This window comes from Nelumbo nucifera, chromosome 4, assembly GCF_055504915.1.
Source record: "Nelumbo nucifera cultivar China Antique chromosome 4, China Antique-T2T, whole genome shotgun sequence".
In the NCBI taxonomy this organism is placed as follows: domain Eukaryota; kingdom Viridiplantae; phylum Streptophyta; class Magnoliopsida; order Proteales; family Nelumbonaceae; genus Nelumbo; species Nelumbo nucifera.
The window spans coordinates 68,004,340-68,025,891 of record NC_142652.1 but is presented as its reverse complement, the minus strand read 5'-3'; the positions used below and the strand labels follow the sequence as shown (position 1 = coordinate 68,025,891).

General features: G+C 41.3%; 1 protein-coding gene across 4 annotated transcripts in view; it reads right to left on the bottom strand.

The window, feature by feature from the left end:
* CHR18 (chromatin remodeling factor18) overlaps nt 1-21,552 on the bottom strand; it is a 105,060-nt gene that overhangs the window by 43,510 nt on the left and 39,998 nt on the right. For all 4 annotated transcript variants that reach the window (XM_088902897.1, XM_010243137.3, XM_010243138.3 and 1 more), the window contains 4 exons: nt 19,094-19,162; nt 18,905-18,970; nt 18,696-18,824; nt 1,587-1,643 (listed from right to left, as the gene is read on the bottom strand). In XM_088902897.1, the coding sequence (XP_088759023.1) occupies nt 1,587-1,643; nt 18,696-18,824; nt 18,905-18,970; nt 19,094-19,162 (321 nt within the window). The remainder of the gene's footprint in view (nt 1-1,586; nt 1,644-18,695; nt 18,825-18,904; nt 18,971-19,093; nt 19,163-21,552) is intronic.

Sequence of the window (21,552 nt, the reverse complement as noted above, 5' to 3'; positions counted from 1 at the left end):
GGATGTGAAGAACGCTTTCCTAAATGGCAATCTACATGAAGAGGTATTCATGGATCTTCCACCAAGTTATGGTTTTGATGGGAAAGTGTGTAGACCAACAGATACTCCAATAGAACAGAATCATTGTCTACAGGAATCAGTGGGAGAGGACTACCTTGATAAAGAGAGATACCAAAAACTGGTAGGAAAATTGATATATTTGTCTCTCATTCGACCAGATATTGCTTATGTTGTACATGTTGTCAGCCAGTTCATGCACTCTCCAAAGATTCCTCATATGAAAGCAGTGGAAAGGATTCTTAGGTATTTGAAGGCTTGCCCAAGAAAAGGAATTCTGTTCAAAAAACACAATAAAATTGAAATTAAAGCATATACTGATGCAGATTGGGCTGGTTTTATTGGAGACAGGAAGTCTACTTCTGGGTATTGCACGTTCGTTGGAAGGAATTTGGTTACATGGCAAAGTAAAAAGCAGAATGTGGTTTCTAGATCAAGTGCAGACTCTGAATATCGAGCTATGGGTCATGGTGTTGTTGAACTATTGTGGCTTAGGACCCTTCTTGGTGAGTTCGGGATAAGGGTCGAATGTCCTCTCAAGTTGTACTGTGACAATAGGCTGCCATCAACATTGCAAATAACCCAGTGCAACATGATAGGATGAAACATATTGAGATTGACCGACACTTCGTTAGAGAAAGGATAGTCTCAGGGGAACTCTGCATTCCTTATACTCCTTCCGAGATGCAGATTGCAGATGTGCCAACAAAAGGACTAGCTTCAATGAAATTCTTAGACTTACTTGGCAAGCTAAACATGACCGACATTCATGCTTAGCTTGAGGGGGAGTGTTGGTTCAATTGGTTTAGTGTTTATGTTAGTCTTATTTATGTTTTAAGTTCTTAGTTATTGGGCCTTAGTTATTGGACCTAAACTTGTTTTATTCTTTTTATGTCTAGGTGTCCCATCACTAATCAGGGGCATTCTAGTCCATTCTTGTAACATTACTTTGTAAACATCTATATAAGATTATAGGGCCAGCTGAAGTGGGTAAGCCACCATTCTCAGATCTCCTTTTCTTCTTCTTCTTCTTCTTCTTCTTCTTCTTCTTCTTCTTCTTCTTCTTCTTCTTCTTCCTCTTCTTCTTCTTCGACTGTTGTTCTCCAACAAACACCAGGCATTCTCTGATCCTTTTCCAATTAAAAACATTTTACAGTTTCTATATTAGCATGCTTCTCCTTCTACAATTGGTTTATGAAAATCATGCTAATATGAGCATGATATTTTCAATTTAACAAACCAATGATAAGTCACTACGAAGAGATATTGGAATTATGAAGTAGTTGTTTTAACCTTTTCAATCATTTGACCTCTCACCAATATCTCAGTTCATAAGAATGTCTTATCTCCTACATAAAGTTAAAACCTCTATTTAGATAAAAATAAAGAATAAAACATTTAAGTTTACAGCTCATTACCACTCAAAAATATAATTCCAAGCAAACCCAAATGATTGTTTGGATCCTCCACATCATGCAATAGGGGAATTTAAAAACAGGAAAACAACAACCCTCAAGCAGCTTGGTTACCTCACGGAACAGTGCATTAATTTGTCTCATATCCTTTTCAGCCAAATCTAGGAAGACCTGAAAACCAGGAGAACAATTATGAATTATATAAAGCAAACCAAACAAACAATAATTATTTTACAAACTCATCCATAAAGATCCAAATATCTTAACAATCAGTTAAGGTAAGCCTAAAGATATGCACATGAATTCATGCATGCAAGACCAATCACTTGGCTGTGCAAGAAAAAGGAAGAAAGACAAAGCAACTTTTATAGACACATGGAAATGAAGCAAGGCAAAAGGACCTTTGGGTGTATGATACATGGTGGAAGTAAAGACTAACTGAAATATCTATTGAGTATCCATACTTTATATTGTTACTTTGGGGATTACTTTGTTAGAAAAGGGTACAGTTGTCTGTTTCATTTCACTACTTCAGTAGATGGTCACAAACAAGGAAAGAATTCAACAGCCACCTTCTGGCTTGGAAGTAATCTCACAATTGCATTTGCATCAGCTTGTATTCAATTCATCGGCTCTGCTCTTCTAGATTAGGATTTGGCTTATTGAAACTGTAATCAATCTTAATCTGATCTTATAAATAACAAAAATAGAGAACTAACAAGAAAAAAAAGGAGAAAACAGAGGAATAAGAGAGAAGAATAGAGTTCAGCACAAGAGAGATTTTTCTAATAGATCTGTCACAAGTGTTGCCCTCTTATATTAATAATAATGAATGAATTTTTTTTAGAGAAGGTGATCATTATATTAGTATGAAAAAAAAGTGTACAACAAGATGATGTACTCAGGAACAAAGAAAATCTGTTCCCTCTAACCTTGACACACACCCTGCTTTAGAAAAAGATTATCATGTACCAAAAAATATTCAAAACCTACACCCTTGAACAACTTGTGACCAGTCAACCAAGAGAACATCTTTCACAAAATTTTCAGATGAATAGAATCAACAGAACTTATCTTGCTCTTGAAGACTCATACATTTCTTTCTTGCCAAAGGCTATAGAAAACCACTTCTGGGGTTATATTCCAGATTAATTTTCCTCTTTTACTCAGCCCTTCCACCCTCCAACCCTTTACAAAGTCCTCTACTGATCCTGGGCAGCAACTTTATACTTCAAACAAGTGTGAAAATCTTCCAAATGCCAAAGGAGAAGCTGCAGTGCAGTAATAGGTGATCCAGCAAAAAGCCTTTCCGAGAAAGGTTGTCCCTTGTAAGTATTCTATTGAGGTAAGCCATCCAAACAAAGAAAGATATTTTTGAAGGCACATTTTCAAACCAGATGATATAAGCTCGGACTGAATGTCCTTCTGCACTGTCCAATGCCTTATAAAAGGATTTAACAGTGAACCTTCCAGTCTTCTCCCACTTCCAACTCTTCTGGAAGACCTGACAAACTCCACCTGTGTACTATATAAAAGCTGCCCAATCTCTGAATTCTTCCAGAACTATGGGGTTCAGACCATATTTCCATCTTATATTTGCAAGCATTCAACAACCCTGACCAGCTCTCAGACAAAGACTTCTCCCCACACCAGACATCCTTCAAAATTTGACCTGCTCCTCAATTCTATTATGAATTTCACACCTTTTGCAAACAAAATATAAGCCTTTTCAATTCCTTTTAAAACCGAACACCCATAGGATTTGAAGCTCCTGGGTTCCACCCAAGGTTCCTATCTCCATATTTGGCCTGTACCATTCTTTTCCACAGCCCTCCTAGACTCTCCCCAAACATCCAAAACCACTTCCCTAGCAAGGCAATATTGATATTCTTCACCCTTTTAACACCCAGCCTCCTTGGGATTTGCGCTTGCAAATCCTTCACTAAGTGGTACTTTCTCTCCTCTTTCCAGCCTCTCCAAAGAAAATCCCTCATTTTCTTTTCAATAATAGCTGCCGTTCCTGTCAGGACTGGATACAAAGATAGAAAGTATATGGGGAGGGATCAGGGAAGATAACACACTTTTCACTGAGGTAATTTTGCCTCCATAAGAAAGGTATTTGGCTTTCTAGGAGGCCAGTTTCTTTGGAAGCCTTTCTACAATTGGCTCCCAAATTGTTTTGGAGTTGCATTTTGCACTCACAGACATTCCCAGATATTTAAAGTGCAGATTTCCCACTCTGCATCCCCAAATTCTGCCCAATAAACCAACTCCTTAACCTTTCCCACAGCCACTAGCTTGCTTTTTCTCAAGTTTACTTGCAGCCCTGAGACTATTTCAAACCATTTCAGCACAGCCATTACAAAATGAAGCTGCTCTTGAGATGCATCACAGAAAATAAGTGTGTTGTCAGCAAATTGCAGTAAATCAGATTCAACCCTCTCATTACCTACTTTGAAACCTTCTAAAAATCCACCAGTGCCAGCCCTTTTCACCAATCTGCTAAAAGATTCCATCAGACAAATAAAAAGGAACAGGGAAAGTGGGTCCCCTTGTCTAATTCCCCTCGAGCTTTTCAAGTGGGCAGCTCAGAGGTGCATATTCAAGGACAGCTGTCCAAGGGTCCAGGACCCATTAGTCTTGCCACCCTAGAAAAACAGGCAGCAGGACCCAGCCCACATCATTTTAATGCAGATAGACTCCCACGGGAACGGCCCAATTCTAGCCCAAGGAAGTAAATCCAGCAGATCCAAAGAAGCCCACATTCAACTACAGCAGCTACTTCAGAAGTTTTCAGTGATCTTCCAAGAGCCTAAGGAACTACCACCGAAACGTGCCCATGATCACTGCATTCCATTGCTGCCCGGAACGGCACCCACAAATGTAAGGCCCTATCATTACCCCTATTTTCAGAAACTAGAGATTGAGAGACAAGTGCAAGATATGCTTGATAGAAAAATTATACAACCCAGCCAAAGCCCATTCTCCTCGTCAGTATTACTTGTGAAAAAGAAGGATGGGACATGGCGATTTTGTATAGACTATAGCGCCCTGAACAACATTACTGTGAAGGATCGATTTCCCATACCGGTAATCGATGAACTACTAGATGAACTCGGCAGGGCCACCATATTCTCTAAACTAGACCTGAGATCGAGATATCATCAAATTCGGGCACATGAGGGTGACATCCACAAGACTGCCTTTCGTACACACGAGGGGCATTATGAGTTTTTGGTCATGCTGTTTGGGTTGACCAATGTGCCAGCTACATTCCAAGCACTTATGAATGACATATTTCGACCCCATTTGCGCAAATTTATAGTCTTTTTTTTATGATATACTTGTATATAGCGCTACATGGGACGAACAACTAGTACATCTACAAATCACCTTGGAACTACTAAGGACTCATAAACTCTTTGCAAAGGAGTCAAAGTGCGCATTTGGACAGACACAAGTACACTACTTAGGGCACGTAGTCGAAAACGGTATTGTAGCAGCAGACCTGGAAAAGATCTCAAGCATGATAAATTGGCCCCGAACTCAAAATGTTAAGGAGTTACGGGGCTTCTTGGGTCTAACAGGGTACTATCGTCGATTCATTAGAGGGTATGGACTGATTGCTGCCCCCTTGACAAGTTTACTTAAGAAGAATGGTTTCTGCTAGACTAGGGAGGCCCAACAGGCCTTCAAAACGCTCAAAACAACTGTCTCGTCCCCACCGACGCTCCCACTTCCAGACTTCTCAAAGGACTTCATCATTGAATGTGATGCGTCAAGCCAAGGAGTAGGTGTGGTCCTCATGCAAGAAGAAAGGCCACTAGCGTTTTTCAGCAAAGCAATGACAGCACAGAAATGGGCCAAGCCAGTATACGAACGCGAACTGATAGCAATCGTTCTCGCAGTTCAGAGGTGGTGGCCCTACCTTCTAGGGAGGAGGTTCATCATACGAACTGACCACCATAGCCTGAAATTTCTGTTGGAGCAGTCCATACTATCCCCGGAACAGCAGCGATGGGGGATGCACTGTCACGCCAACCACAACTATTTACATTACTTCTCACGGGCCCAACATGTTCCATCATGAGTCAGTTAAGGGAAGAAGCTGAAAGACACCCACAACTGAACAAGTTGCGTTCACAGGTCCAAGAGGACCCTACTAGCCACTCAGGGTACACAGTGGAGAATAACTTGTTGTTGTATAAATGTCGATTGGGGATACCACAGCATTCAGCCCATATTCAGCAGCTTCTGGAAGTGTTCCACTTATCACCAGCAGGAGGACACTCAGGGATTTTGCGCACTTACAAGAGACTAGCTACCCAATTCCACGAGAAAGGCATGCGGAATTCGGTCCAAAATTTCATAGCCGAATGTGTCATTTGCCAGAAAAATAAGGCTGATACCCAGTCTCCAGCAGGACTACTACAACCACTCCCAGTTCCTACACAAGTGTGGGCGGATATATCCATGGACTTCATAGCGGGGCTTCCCCTTTCCTATGGCAAGTCTATCATTCTCGTAGTGGTTGATAGATTCACCAAATACTGCCATTTTCTCCCTCTTTCCCACCCCTTTACAGCTTCAATGGTGGCTGAGATTTTTACTAAGGAGGTGGCATGACTGCATGGTACCCTTAACTCTATTGTCTCAGACCGCGACCCAATTTTTATGAGTCGTTTCTAGGCAGAACTTTTTCAACTACAGGGAATGAAACTCTTCAAATCTACCAGCTACCATCCTCAAACAGATGGGCAAACAGAGGTGGTCAACCAGAGTTCGAAAACCTATCTAAGGTGCTATACAGGGGATAGGCCGTGTCAGTGGCTCAAGTGGCTTCATTGGGCGGAATGGTGGTACAATACCACATACCACAGTGCAGTAGGAATGACTCCCTTCGGGCTCTATATGGACGGGACCCACCTCCCCTACTCCCATATGAGAAAGGGTCTACAGAAGTAGCAGTGGTGGAAGACCAACTCCTCCAGCGAGATAGGGTGTTACAAGATCTCAAATCCCACCTCCATCGAGCCCAACAATGGATGGTAGACCCTTACAACAGAAAGCATAGGTCGGTCCAACACCAGATTGGGGAGAAAGTCTTCCTTAAACTACAACCATACAAGCAAGTTTCGGTAGCAGGCCACAGGTGGAACAAACTGAGCCCAAGGTACTTCAGCCCATTTCGGATTGTGGAATGCATTGGGTCTATGACATACAGGCTTGACCTTCCAGCAACATCAAAATTGCACCCTGTATTCCATGTATCTCTATTAAAGAAATGGCCAAAAACAGGAGCAATAACAACAACCACCCTCCCATCATTCTCGGAAGATGGCCAAGTTCAAACTGAGCCCACCCAGATAATAGATTTCAGGTGGATACGCAAAGGGAATCACATCGAACCAGAGGCGTTGGTGTTATGGTCAGGTCTCCCACTTGAGGATGCAACTTGGGAACCTTACTTGGACTTACAGACTAGATTTCCACATCTTGACCTTGAGGGCAAGGTCGCTTTCAAGGGAGGAGGGACTGTTGAGACATAAATAAAGGGAATACAAGTGTACAAGAAAAGGCCACATCAGCCTTTAAGTAATGTAACTGACAGCCAACCACTAGAACAAACTAAATAACAAAATGGACAAGTGGAGAGGCTGATATAACAGAATTGTAACAGAAGTGTATAAATAAGGAAAGGAAGCCAGAAGAGAAATTATTAATTTTGGGAATACAATCTCTCTCTCTCTCTCTCTCGTTCAAGAGGCAGGCTTCCTCGAAAAAGTCCCTGAGTTAGGCAGTTCCTAACACTACAGCTGGAATTGTTGCTAGAATTGCCAAGGCCCATTCATGTCTGGAGTACACTATGTGAAATGATGGTCATATGGCCTCCTAGAGAGTAGGAAGAGCCAAAGAGGAATAAACAAATCAATAGTGGAAAATGGGAGAGGAACAAAAGATGAAGGCTACTTACTAGACAAGAAGGGTAAAGTTTCAAAAAAGGTAACATCGGGAACGAAAAATATTTTTTGAGAATAGGTCAAAAAACTTAGGGCAATTTCCTTAAACTACCCCTACTGTTTACGAAATTGACTAAACTATACCCTTATTGTTTACATATTGTCTTAAAGTACCCTTACTATTTCTAAAAATTGATATCGCCGTTAAGTGCTAACAGAAAGAAACAAAATGTTGAATTTGCCTTCCACTATTCCTCAAATTTCAAAATAAAACCCAACTGATGAGCAGTTCTGATGATGATGCTTTGGAAACGGATCGAATTTTCCCTTCCTTCATCCCACCAGGAAGACCCCCTGAGGTGCGCCCAGATATGCCAATCCAGTCACCAAGGTTGCAAAAGAGTGAGGAGCGAGGAGCTGATTCTGAATCTACCTGAAGAAATCAATTTAACTATGTTTAGCTAATAGCATTAATTGTTCCCCACTATCAAAGCTACCCTGAAATTTAAACTAGAAAGCATAAAGCTGAAGAGAAAGATGAGGAAATGGTATAGAGAGCAGAGCGAGTCGGTGAGGGCATTTGTCGTCCAAGGCAATCCACTCGCCAATGGCTCTGTCTTTCCATAGAACGACCTCCCGGTCGAGGAGTTGAAACAGAGTTGGTAATCGAGGGTCCAAGTTGTCCAACAAACCAACATCCAAAATACCTAACCTTCGATTTCCGCACTTGGACTGAAAGTAGATTGTCAGTGCGCTCAATTATATTGGGTCCTTGATCACTGAATTGCCAATGAATGGGAAAGACTAGATTGACAAAGATGTCTCACCAAACTTGCAAATCAAAGCCCAAAAGTTCATGAAGTTCATAATTGTTTTGGCGTCGGCAACCGCATGGGGCATGGTGACCATAGTTTACAAGGCACCAAAGGCGAGGCCAGGCGACAAGGGGGCGCCTTGTCGCCTAGTCGCCTAGGCGATGAATTTTTTTATGTAGAAAACATAGATCCTAGGGTAGTTCCCTAAGTACCATACCATATTTACTTAAGAATTATTCATAATTTTCATAAGAAAAGTATAGAGTTCATGTAAAGTATAGAAAATCAACATATTAATGAGAAGAAAAACAATGAAAAGAAAATTCAAAAATTATAGGGGCTGAACCCTTATTTTTGTTATAGGAAAAGAAGAAAAGAAAATGTGTTGATTAGAAAATGAGTAGTAGTAGTAGTAGTGGTGGTGGTAGTAGTAGTTCTTCCTTACTTATTGGTTCAGGTTTTAAAGTCTTTTGGGGGTTCAATACAGCATTTAGCAATGTTTATATTGATTAAACCCTAACAAATAAGAAAATAATAAAAAGAAATTAGTATTTCAACACACAAAATGAATATTTTAGTTTATTAGTGCCTATTTTATAATTATAGTGTCAAAAAATAAAGAATAAAAAAGTATTTTATAATACATAGTACAAAACTGTTTGACGATTAGACGAGGTGATCCTCAAAGGGCGCCTTGTCACCTAGGCACCTTGTCGCCTAGGCGTCGCCTTGACAACTATGATGGTGACTTGGCATCGACAATCGTGCGGGACATGGTGACTCCAAGCAGTTGCCGGAATTTGGAAACGCAATCACCTGCAATGCCAACATTGGGACGACTGATCCAAATATTGGCAATTGAGGGGCAAGGGGATGCAATTCCTTCGACTCTCTCGCCTGGTTGCCAGAGAGACAATGGAAGCCACCTTCAGACTGGGCGATAGTTTGTGAGGCTGGTTGCCTTCCTTGTAGTGGATCATGGGGTTAGGAGATTCTTCTGGCCATGACAGGTTTCCGGTGAATGGATAGAAGTGCAAGAGGGTGATGAGAGAGAGTGTTTGATGTGGGGAAGGAGAGTGTTTGTAAAGTGAGCGAGTGGATGGGGGGATTCGTAGAAATAGAGTTGTGGTTCGAAGTTTAACCAGATCGGCTAGATAGAGTTGCCATCTCCATTACTTTGTACAATGTATCTGGGTCCTTGAGAAGAAACAAAAGGCAGTCAATACCCATGTACTACTAGTCGTCGAAAGATCTCGAGAGATTACATAGTCTCGTTGTAATAGAGGGTTCTAATGAGCCCAAACCCTACATGGGTATTTAGTGCTTACCTCGAAAACCCCTTGGTTCTTCCTTCCTTGTGCCATAGCCGCTCACGACCCAAAACTCGTTCCCGATCACCACACCAGGAGGTCATTGAACCAACTTACAGAGGAGGTGACGAAGCTTCTGTTGAACCAACTTTTGGGAGGTCATTGAACAATAAGGGTATTTTAGGAATTTTAAATTAATTACCACTCACGTGATGTCACATGTGAATGAAGTGTGATGGAAAATTAACAAGTGAGGTTTTAGACAAATGTCAAAAAACTTAAGGGTACTTTAAGACAATAGCTAAACAATAAGGGTGGAGTTAGTCAATTAGCTAAACAGTAGGGGTAGTTTAAGGAAATTGCCGTAAAACTTATACCCTTTTCGTGTATGAGAGTAACCAATAAAATGCAAACAGCAGCCTGAGAATCAAGTTTAAGACCAAGACCCAACTTGTGCAGAAAACAAACACACCCAAAGACACATGGAGGAAGAGGTAAAGGACCCAACTTGCCCTCACGAAGTGGAGAAGGCATATAGTTTATAAGAAAACAAGATGTGAAAAAAGCATCTTCACATTAGTATCCATGGGAGTCTAATGGGATTGAACAGTTGAGGATTTAAGTTAACGTACAAAACATGAGACTATAAGTAAATTTAAGTAAATATAACAAAGAAGGCAATGTTAGATCAGAAGAGAAATATTAATGGTACCAGATACGTAGTACCATCTATGGCAGGAGCAAACAAGAAAGTAAACGAGTCTAGAGATCCAATCATATGATCTTAAGCTCCAACTTCCGAAGTCCAATACCCAGGAAGTTGGTTTGTTTTGGGAGGCAAGATGTGCTAAAATTGATTTAGCAAAGGTGGCAGCATTAGCATTATGGAAAGAAGAAAACAAACAAAGTTTCTCATACTCCTAACAAGTGATGGATACTAATTCCTTCTTCCCACCTCCAAAAGTAGATGTCTCATTAGTGGGGATAAGATGACTAGGTCCTCCATCTTAACATGATTAAACCAAGTTGATGGTGGGCAATAGAGATCATAACAGATGTTCATAGAGATGTAAATCAGTCCTTTAATATCAAGATTAAACTTAGTGATTAGCAGAATAAAACAGGTCTGAATAACTGTACAAGAGAAGATGGCGAAGAGAAGAGGTAAGAGAAGGAGTCGAATAATTCTCCATTCTCTTCTAACCCTATTTTATTAAGATCTAAAAATTTGATGATGACAAGAATGCCCCTAAGTGGGTGGCCAGCTTGGCAGTTACATAAAGAAAAAAAAAAACAAGAATAAATAACAGGTCCATTAAGTGTGGCCCATCAACATAAAATAAAAGATATTACAAGAGAGGCTGTTAGGGCCCATTCGGCCCAGTCTCTTTACACTCCCCCTCAAGCTGAGCATAGATGTCAATCATGCCCAGCTTGCTTATATAGTGTGTCAATTTCCCCCTTGGAACTCCCTTGGTCAAGATATCAGCCAATTGCTCTTCTGATGTGATGAATGGTAAACACACTTCTCCTGAAGAGACTCTTTCCCTTATTAAATGCCTATCAACCTCAATGTGCTTAGTTCTGTCATGTTGAACAGGATTATGTGCAATGTTGATAGCAGCTTGGTTGTCACAATAGAGCATCATTGGTTTCTCGTAGTCCACCCCCAATTCCTCTAGAAGGGATCGTAGCCATAGTAATTCTGACACACCATGAGTCATTGCCCTGTATTCTGCTTCAGCTGAGGATCTAGCAACTACTGATTGTTTCTTACTTCTCCAAGGCACAATATTCCCAGCAACCAGAGCACAATAACCAGAGGTGGACCTTCTGTCATCAATACATCCTGCCCAATCTGCATCAGTAAAGGCTTCCAGCTTCATGTGACCATGCTTAGCAAATAGAATACCTTTCCCTGGAGTACCTTTCAAGTAGCATAGAACCCTTTCTACAGCAACTAGATGAATATCTCTGGGAGAATGCATAAACTGACTAATAACACTTACTGCATAGGAAATATCTGGCCGAGTCATGCAAAGGTATAACAACTTCCCAAGTAGTCTCTGAAACACTCCCTTATCAAACAAAGGTTCACCATCTGTGGCAGAAAGCTTATGATTAGGATCAATGGGAATGGAGATAGGTTTAGCTCCAAGTTTACCAGTTTCAACAAGATCAAGGACATATTTGCGCTGAGATATGAAGATACCATCCTTAGACCGAGCAACTTCAATGCCCAAGAAATACCGAAGTCTTTGATTTCAAATTCAGAGTTGAGAAATCCTTTTAGTTTACTGGCCTCTTCAATGTCATTACCTGTGACCACAATGTCATCAACATAAACAATCAAGAAGGTCACCAGAGAAGCATTTCTCTTCAAAAACAGTGTATGATCAGATTGTATTTGAATGTAGTCAAAGGAGACAAGAGCAATCTGAAATCTCTCAAACCAAACCCGAGGAGATTGTTTGAGACCATAAATAGATTTGTGTAGTTTACACACCTTGCCTTTCATTTCTTTCCCATACACTCCTGGAGGTAGAGACATATAGACCTCTTCACGCAGGTCTCCATTCAAGAAGGAATTTTTAATGTCAAACTGGTGTAGGGGCCAGTCAAAAGTAGTTGCTAGAGAAAGTAAAACCCTGACTGAAGTCATCTTAGCTACAGGAGCAAATGTCTCAAGACAGTCAATGCCATACATTTGGGTGTAACCCTTAGCAACCAACCGAGCCTTGAACCTCTCAACAGAGCTATCAGAGTGATACTTAATGGTAAACACCCATTTACAACCCACTGGTTCCTTCCCTTCCGGCAAGTCCACAATATCCCAGGTATGGTTCTTATGCAATGCATCAAATTCAGTCATCATAGCATCCCTCCATGCAACTTGAGATAATGCTTCCGGTACAGAACTGGGTATCACATGGGAAGAAACAGATGCAAGAAAGTAGTAGTAGGAAGGGGAGAGAAGGTTGTAAGATAAGTGTTTGGAGATACAGTGGGTTGTACACTTCCACTTGCCCTTGCGAAGAGCAATAGGAAAATCAAGGTCTAGGACAGTCAGAGATGGGTCAGTAGAGGGTTGACATGTTTCCTCGGGAATGATGAGAGTGGCAAGATGCTCTTCTGAAGGAGTGGAAACAACCTGCACATGTCTGAATCTCTGCCTTTGGTACCACCTTTGGAGAGCAGGAACAGAAGGAGGAGGAGGAGTAGGGATATCAAAGGTAGGTCCAGTAGAAGAGGTGGACACCCCATGATCGGACTCACAAGGGATGGGAAGAGAAACAGCTAGAGACATAGCAAAGGGCTCACCAGATTTCTTCCCCTCAGGAGGAATACTAAAGAAGGGAGTCAAATCGGCAAAAGTGACATCCCAAGATACAAAGCGGGTGCCACGAACTGGATCAAAACAGCAATAACCCTTCTGTGTGGAAGCATATCCCAGAAACACACACTTATGAGCCTTAGGTTCAAACTTGTGCCTTTGGTGACTATGAATATGCACATAGCAAGTACATCCAAACACACGGAGAGGAAGAGAAAAGAGATCATCATCCGAGAAGAGAAGACTAAAAGGAGTTTTAAAGCCAAGGACCCGGGAGGGCATACGGTTGATTAGAAAGGTAGCAGTATGAACAGCATCTCCCCAAAACTTTACAAGAACATGGGATGCAAACAAGAGAGATCTGGCAACCTCAACCACATGCTTGTTCTTTCTTTCCGCCACCCCGTTTTGTTGTAGAGTGTAGGAACAAGAACTTGGATGAATAACCCCAAAAGTTTCAAAATAGGTGGAGAGGATTCTCTCAAAATACTCCTTAGCATTGTCAGAGCGGAATATTTTGATACGAGTATTAAACTGGGTGAGGATGAGTTCATGAAAAATTTTCACAATAGTTGGTACTTCATCCCTGGATTTCATGAGATAAATCCAAGTATAACGCGAATAATCATCAATAAAAAGGATAAAGTACCTGTAACCCCCCATGGTTGGCATGTGATATGGCCCCCACACATCAGAGTGAACAATATGGAAAGGAGAAAGTGATCTTTTAATGCTAATTGAAGAGGAATATCTATAATGCTTTGCCAGCTCACATGATTCACAATGAAGACTCGATAAAGACACTCCTTTAAACATATCTGAGAACAGATGACTCAAAGCAGAAAAAGACAAGTGACCAAACCGAAAATGACATAATAAAATTTTGTTAACAAACTCTAACACGGCTGACTCTAAGGCAACTCCATGAGGTGGTCCCAAAGCTTGATCCGGTGTGTCCAGCAAGTATATTCCGTTCGCCTCATGGCCACTCCCAATCATCCTCTGAAACTGCAGATCCTGAAAAACACAATGAGTGGGAAAGAAGCTTATGCTGCAATTCATGGAATTTGTTAAGCTACTAACAGATAAGAGGTTTGTGTTAAGCTTAGGGACATGAAGAACAGAAGATAAGAACAGGGTGTCAGAGGTCTTTATATCACCTTTACCAAAGATGGGGGCAAGGGACCCATCGGCATGGGATATTTTCTCTTTCCCAGAGAGAAGGTGATATGAGCAAAAAATGTTAGATAGACTGGTCATATGGTCTGATGCACCGGAATCGATAATCCAAGGGATTTTATGATTACCTGAAATTGAAGCATGATTTGCAGAAGCACAAATACCTGAGTGAGCAAAAGTCGATGAAGATGATGTATTGTTGGAAGGGTGAGCTGAAGAAACTGTAGCTTCCAGGTGATTTAGGAGCCTCCCATACTTCTCAAAATCCAGCTTCATTGTAGCCAACTGCTCAATGGTTGATTTCTCTTCACTCTCCTTACTTTCCTCTTCAGGTACTGTAGCAGCATTAGCAATCTTGGGTTTTCCCTCCTGACTGCCCTTCTTAGGGTTATTATTGTTCTTAAATCTATCAGGGAGAAGTCCAGGATGAAGCTTCCAGCAGGTGTCCTTTGTATGTCGTGGTTTCTTGCAATATTCACACACCTGCTCTCTTTTCTCAGTAGGGCCCTTTGGTTTCATTCCCGCATGTGCAAAATGTTTTGTAGGTGGACTCTGCAACTGAACCTGCCGCCAACACTCCTCACTACTTATCATAGCATATGCCTGTGAAAGAGAAACCTCATCCCTGGCCAAAATATTTTGTCTAATAATATCAAACTCAGGGTTGAGTCCAGTGAGAAGCTCAAACACCCTATTTCTCTCCATCGGCTTTCTATACATTTCAGCATCCTTTTTACTCTCCCATACCACTGTCTCCATAACATCAATTTCTTGCCATAGGGATTTTAGTATAGAGTAGTAGATTGCTACACTCTTCTCCCGTTGTCTCAGGTTTTTCACATCACATTTCAATTTGTACGCTCTAGCCACATTAAGTTTCTGTGAATAGGTCTCAATTACACTGTCCCATATCTCCTTAGCCGAAGACATCCAGAGATAGTGTTGGCTTATATGGGGTTGCATAGAGTTGACTAACCATCCTATAACAGTATAGTTCTCTTGCATCCATTTTTCAAATTCAGGGTCTGTCTCTTCGGGTTTCACCTTACTGCCTGCGAGATACCCGAGTTTTCCTCTACTACAAACATAGATTTTTATAGACTATGCCCAAGCAAGATAGTTCGTCCCATTTAGCTTAATTGTGGTAAAACCAATCAAAACGGAATCTACTGAGCCAGGTCCAAAAACCGGCACCTGCTTGAACTCACTTCCGTAAGTCTAAATATCAAACGGAAATCAAGGAACAGAAACTTTGACTATGTAAACTTACTTGAAGTCAAACCAGAACTCGGGTGCTTGAAAAACTAGGGCTTTGCTCCGTCCAGCAGATGGGAGGAAGAGATAAGATGTTGCCGCACCTACCACACTTCCAAACCTGAACCGCCCTCCTTTAGTAGTCACAAGACACCTTCCAAGCACAAAGTGCCACACCCGAGCTTCACCTTTCCTGGTACCCTCGAAAATCTCTACTCGGCTAGGGTTTCGGGCAACAGCAGAACAGCATCACTTCTTGGCAAAATCTAGCAAGAACTAAACTCTCCAAACCCTTCTACCAACTAGGCAATTGATTCTCTATACTATAGAGAAAAAGAAGGAAGAGGAACTAAACCCGATCTGATACCAAGATGTAAATCAGTCCTTTAATATCAAGATTAAACTTAGTGATTAGCAGAATAAAACAGGTCTGAATAACTGTACAAGAGAAGAAGATGGCAAAGAGAAGAGGTAAGAGAAGGAGTCGAATAATTCTTCATTCTCCTCTAACCCTATTTTATTAAGATATAAAAATTTGATGATGACAAGAATGCCCTTAAGTGGGCGGCCAGCTTGGCAGTTACATAAAGAAAAATAAAACAAGAATAAATAGCAGGCCCATTAAGTGTGGCCCATCAACATAAAATAAAAGATATTACAAGAAAGGCTGTTAGGGCCCATTCGGCCCAGTCTCTTTACACATAGTATGTCCCTCACATCCATAATGACTGCACTCATGCAACACTCCACGTCCACTACCACCATTCCTATTACTACCTCCATCTCTCTGACCTCCACGACCACCTATGGAACTATGTCCAACACATAAGCAGACCCCTCTACCACATACACCTCTACTAGAATATCCACCAAAAGTCACAGTCAAAAGCTGGTCTCTCTCTAAAGCAAGAGTGTTCTCATCTAGTGAATTGGAAACTCTCGTAACTTGTAAGAACACTTTTTTTTATCGATAACAGAAATCTTTATTAATGAATAATACTTGTGAAAATTAATTACAGAAAATGGAGAGGTAAACTATCTCAACTCCCCAACATCAAAATGACAACAAAATACTAAAAATGTGCCCAAAACAAAAAATCCTTAGCCACCCCTTGCTTAGCTAACCCATCAGCCATGAGTTAGCACTTCTCTTTACCCAGCTGTATTGCACCTCTAAGACCTTACACAGCCAATTAAATTTTTTTCTTCTCATTGCTGTAGCTCCACAAGCTACGGATATCTACTTTCAGCCACCTAATCACCACCTTCGAGTCCCCCTCAATCACTAAGCATCTGATGCTTAATTCTCTTGCTCTTTGGATTCCTTCAAGAACTGCTAGAATTTCGGCCCTAAGAGAGTCACCCTCTCCAATTGGCCCAGAGAACATGGCAGTAATATACCCCTCAAGGGTCCCCGGATTCCTTAAGCTACATCCATCAAAATTCAGTTTTATGAATCCAGCAGGAGGGGGGGTCCAAGTGGGACTACAGTTCCTTTTATACATAGCAGCAGTAGCAACCTCTTTCCACTTTCTCAGCAAGTCTGCCATAGAGAATTCAGAGAATATCTCCATTGATTTCAGCCAATGAGCAACCCTTGAAAGTATCAAATGTGTTGGGCTTTCCGTGGTTCTTTCTTTATCTGAAAAAATTCGTGAATTTCTTTCTTCTCATATTGACCAGCACACTGCAGCCCTAATGCTTCTCCACATAATCTTCCCCCTTTTCTTAGGCCAACTAAAGAAAGAAGGAGAGAACAAGCATTGCACACTCACGGGGATTCCAAGTATACCCAGGGAAAACACCCACTCCCAAACAGTCTTAGTAATTGGACAAGTAACCATAATATTATTACCCATTTCCCCATCAGCTTTGCAAAGAATACACCTATTCGGAAGTAAACAGCAGTTGGGCCTCTTTTTTTGAAGCAAGTCGTTTGTGTTAACTCTTTCCAGGAAAATTTCCCAACAAAAACTACCAACCCGAGGAGGAATGGGTTTGCTCCAAATCTCTTTAACCGGGAATGACAGCCCAAGCAGAGTAGTAGGTTGGACTAATGTCTCAAAAAACGAAGCACAAGAGATATCACTACTACCCAAAATTTAAGCCCGTACTAGCACATAAACGGCTCTCAACACATAAAAATCTGGCCATGTCCAGGTTCTCTTTGTTCTTTGTCTTCAAATCTATGAAGAGGGGCTGATACACATTTAAATTCATTTTAGAGGTTCTTCAAGGCCAAAAAATACTCATCATCGACACTCTTGTCACCCTATTGGAGGAGAATATAGTCCTGATATAGCTAGTAGATTCTCGTCACATTCTCTTGGCCTTAATACAATTGCTTCACATGATCCCAGATCTTATTAGTTGTATCTAGGAACATGAAATTGACAGTAATGGAAGTGTTCAAACTATTACAAAGCCAAGTCATAATCTGTGCATTGTCCTGCATCCAATCATTATATCCTTCAGATACACTTTGCGGTATGGGATCTCTAATGTATTTCAACTTCCCTTTTCCAGTAAAAAAAGGCTTTCCTTTTCCAATAAAAATGCAGGCTCCCTTTTCCAGAAAAATATTTCAACAGATTTGGCACAAGGAACATAGCTGATGCCATTCAATTTGACTAAAGTCATCTGTACAGCAATAAATTCTGGGTGAAGAGTCCTGCAAATTCCTTTGCAGATACTCTGGCTAAACAAGGGGTGGGAAGGGAACATTTGTTTTGGGCAGTGCTGTAACTGTTTTTTGGCTATCTTGGGGAGGGTTAAGAGCTTTATCTCTCCCCTTGTTTCCTTTGTAACCTATATTTCTATCTTTAATAAAAAATTCTGTTATTGATCAAATAAATAAATAAAGGAAAGAAGGAAATAAGGAAAAAAAGGACCCTATATCCTTTTTTCCCCTTTCTATTGATATAAAGTTATAGCTTTCTTAAGTTGCTAAATAGTTTATTGACACACATTTGCTCTATTAGGTACCAATTATGACATAATATTGTGTTTGAAATATTGAAATTAATATATTTAAAACACTATTGTCTTTCAAACATTTGTCATTTTCTCATATGAAACACAGAGTTATTTAGAAAAAAAAAAAATAGTATTGCTTTTTTCAACTTATATCCATGTCAATCAGTATATAAAACAAGCAAATCTACAAAAAATGTAGTTTTTCTCTTTGTCAAATTCCGTTGCTTAGGTACCTAGGCAGTCCACTATCCCAGGAATCAACTATACAACTTAACAATGTATGCTCCAGAAGAACTGGAGTAACAGAATTCTTGTATTCCTCTTTTATGGACGGCTCAGCCACACAGAAAATTGGGCATCAAGCACGTTACAAGTCTACTTGCAGCATATATTACCTGTTGTCTACGCTTTACAGGAAGTTCAGAAAGAACATCTTTCTTAAGCCTACGAATCATCACAGTTGCCTTCATCAAATTGTGCAACTCTTCATGGTTACTTGCACCTTGGTAGATTCCAAATATACCCTGCAACAGTTGTAATCTTAAATTTAATTGGGGAGAGTACAATAATAATATTCTAAAGAGGACAACAGGATTAAACTTACACCCCTGCAATATCGATTTCCATACTCATGAACATTTTTATATACTTCTGGATACAAGGCTTCCAACTGAAAATTTTGCATGGTTAAAGAAATATTAGTGAAATACTTGAAGGAAAACAGATATACTTCACTTACATGATAACAAAAAATAAACTAAATGTAAATGCTACAATGAAAGTGGAAAGGTACCTGTTTGAATAGTTCAATTGGTCGTGACAAAGCAGGAGTCCCACTGAGCAAAATTGCAAATTTGGCTTTCTATACAAAGATAGTGAGGTAATTAGTAATTTTATGAATGAGAGAGACCATGAGTGGGTGTGTGATCGATACAAAGGGTGCTTGGAAAGAGCGGATATCCATTTATATTTGTCACATCATACAAGTTTTATATTAAAACAGCATACTCAGAAGGAACAAATTGGAAAGGGTGGTAGACCACAAAATGCATAGATCTGGATTATGTATTGCACCTAAAAAGGGGTTTTACCCATGGTCACAGCTATCTGGGCTCTTGGGAGGGGTAGGTTAATAGACCATAACAATTTCACTGTTTTATGGATGACTTCGATGAGACTACTCTCAAATTGATAATAGGCAAGTCCACAAGAACTCCATCCTTTACTCAATACCAATTCATGAAGCCTGTGACCCAATCTACTGATAGCTAAATTTCAACAGCACCATTTGTCAATGTGAGGAAATTAGAGTGCCTTCTGGAGATGCTTATATATTGATGAGGGCGGATTTGGCCCTCCAGTGAAATTGTGACACCTGGCACCTCATGCCAACCAAGTGCAGCCTCTTGACAACTGGGCAGCCCGGCAGAGCTTGCCACAGGCAACTTGCCCCTTACAGACAGCTCAGCGTAGCTCGCCACAGGCAGCTTGGCAGAGCTTGCCACAGGCAGCTTGCCACTTACAGATAGCTCGGCGTAGCTCGCCACAGACAGCTCAGCAGAGCTTGCCACTTACAGACAGCTCGACGTAGCTCGCCACAGGCAGCTCAGCAGAGCTTGCCACAGCTCGCCACAGGCAGCTCGGCATAGCTCGCCACAGGCAGCTCGGCATAGCTCGCCACAGGCAGCTCAGCAGAGCTCGCCCCCAGGCAGCTCGCCACTTGCAGGGTAGCTCGGTACAGGGTAGCTCGCGGAAGAGCAGTTCGGCATATCGCAGGAAGATCTCTTCCCTGACAACCATACCTGACAGATCCGGAGACCTGTGCCCACGTCTCTCGCCAGGCGGCACCATGCCTGCCAGCCCTGAGAGCTGTCCCTTGCCTGGCAAAGCCGTACTCTGCAACAACTGCCTGCACCCGCCACCTCAACTCTGGCAGTAATGGCTGCGGCAGAGAGACAGAGGCAGTTATGCCTGACTTGACAGAGGCAGTTATGCCTGATTTGAAAGGACACCGCTATATAAGGACTCCAACCCCCAAAGACAAAAGGACGAGGAAGAAAAATGGAGGGAATCCCTGCTCCCTAGCTCTCTCATTTCTCTAATATCATCTTCAAGCTCTCTACAATCAGAGTGCTAACTTAAGCATCGGAGAGTCCCCACCGGGTAAATACCCCCGGGTCCCCTGATTCAGTTCTCGCAGGTCCCTCAGCTCCCGCCGCGTACAAAGGAGAGAATATCACCTCATGCAGAGGGTAGTCGGGTTGCGCTACACCAGGGAGCTCCACCATTCTCTGAGTCACAGGCTGCCTAGGAGCAGGGAAAATGACGAGTCCACCAAGGTAGCTCACCACAGAGAGCTCGGCATAGCTCTCCCTTAGGCAGTTCGCCATCAGGGAGCTCGGCATAGCTCTCCCCCAGGAAGTTCTCCACCAGGGAGCTCGGCATAGCTCTCCCACAGGCAGTTCGCCACCAGGGAGCCCCATCATCCTCTGAGTCACAAGTCACCTTGGAGCAGGCCAAATGACGAGGTACTTACCCAAAAAAAAATTTGACACATCACGAAAAATTGGTACGTGACCAGAAACGGTTACATCATTTATCATCCATTGCCCATTTTTATGAGAATATAGGTTAGTCAATGTTCCTAGCTATCCTAGGTATTGGTAGAGATGAACTAGATACAGACCTAACATTTGGCATTTTTTGTAGAAAGTGGTGGCTCTTAGAATTGAACCCACATCCATTAAACATGTAAAATATTTATTATTAAGTTTGCACACCTGCATATACTGTGCTTGTGTGTGTGGGTGTTAAAGAAAAGCCCTCATATAGATAGCCTCTTCTTCAAAGACATGGTGTTCTATTTTTTTTCAAGAAACAGTATCCAAGAAGTGGGTACTTTCCACTCTCAAATAAAAGCTTTCTTCCTCAGACATGTATCAAAAAAAGTGAGAGTAGTCAAATCCACTCTCAGGAAAAAAAAGTGAGACAGTATCCAAGAAGTGGGTACTTTCCACTCTCAAATAGAAGCTTTCTTCCTCAAACATGTGTCAAAAAAAAGTGACAGTAATCAAATCCACTCTAGTGAAAAAAAAAGGTGCTAACTCATGGCTATCCATAGAAACAAGTACCCACTCCAAAGGATGTGGGGCCAATATTTTTTTGTAATTCAGTTCCCCAATTCAAACAAAAGAATCATTATAAAGAATTTTAAATTATAGATTAAACCTGATATAATTACTTAAATGAAAT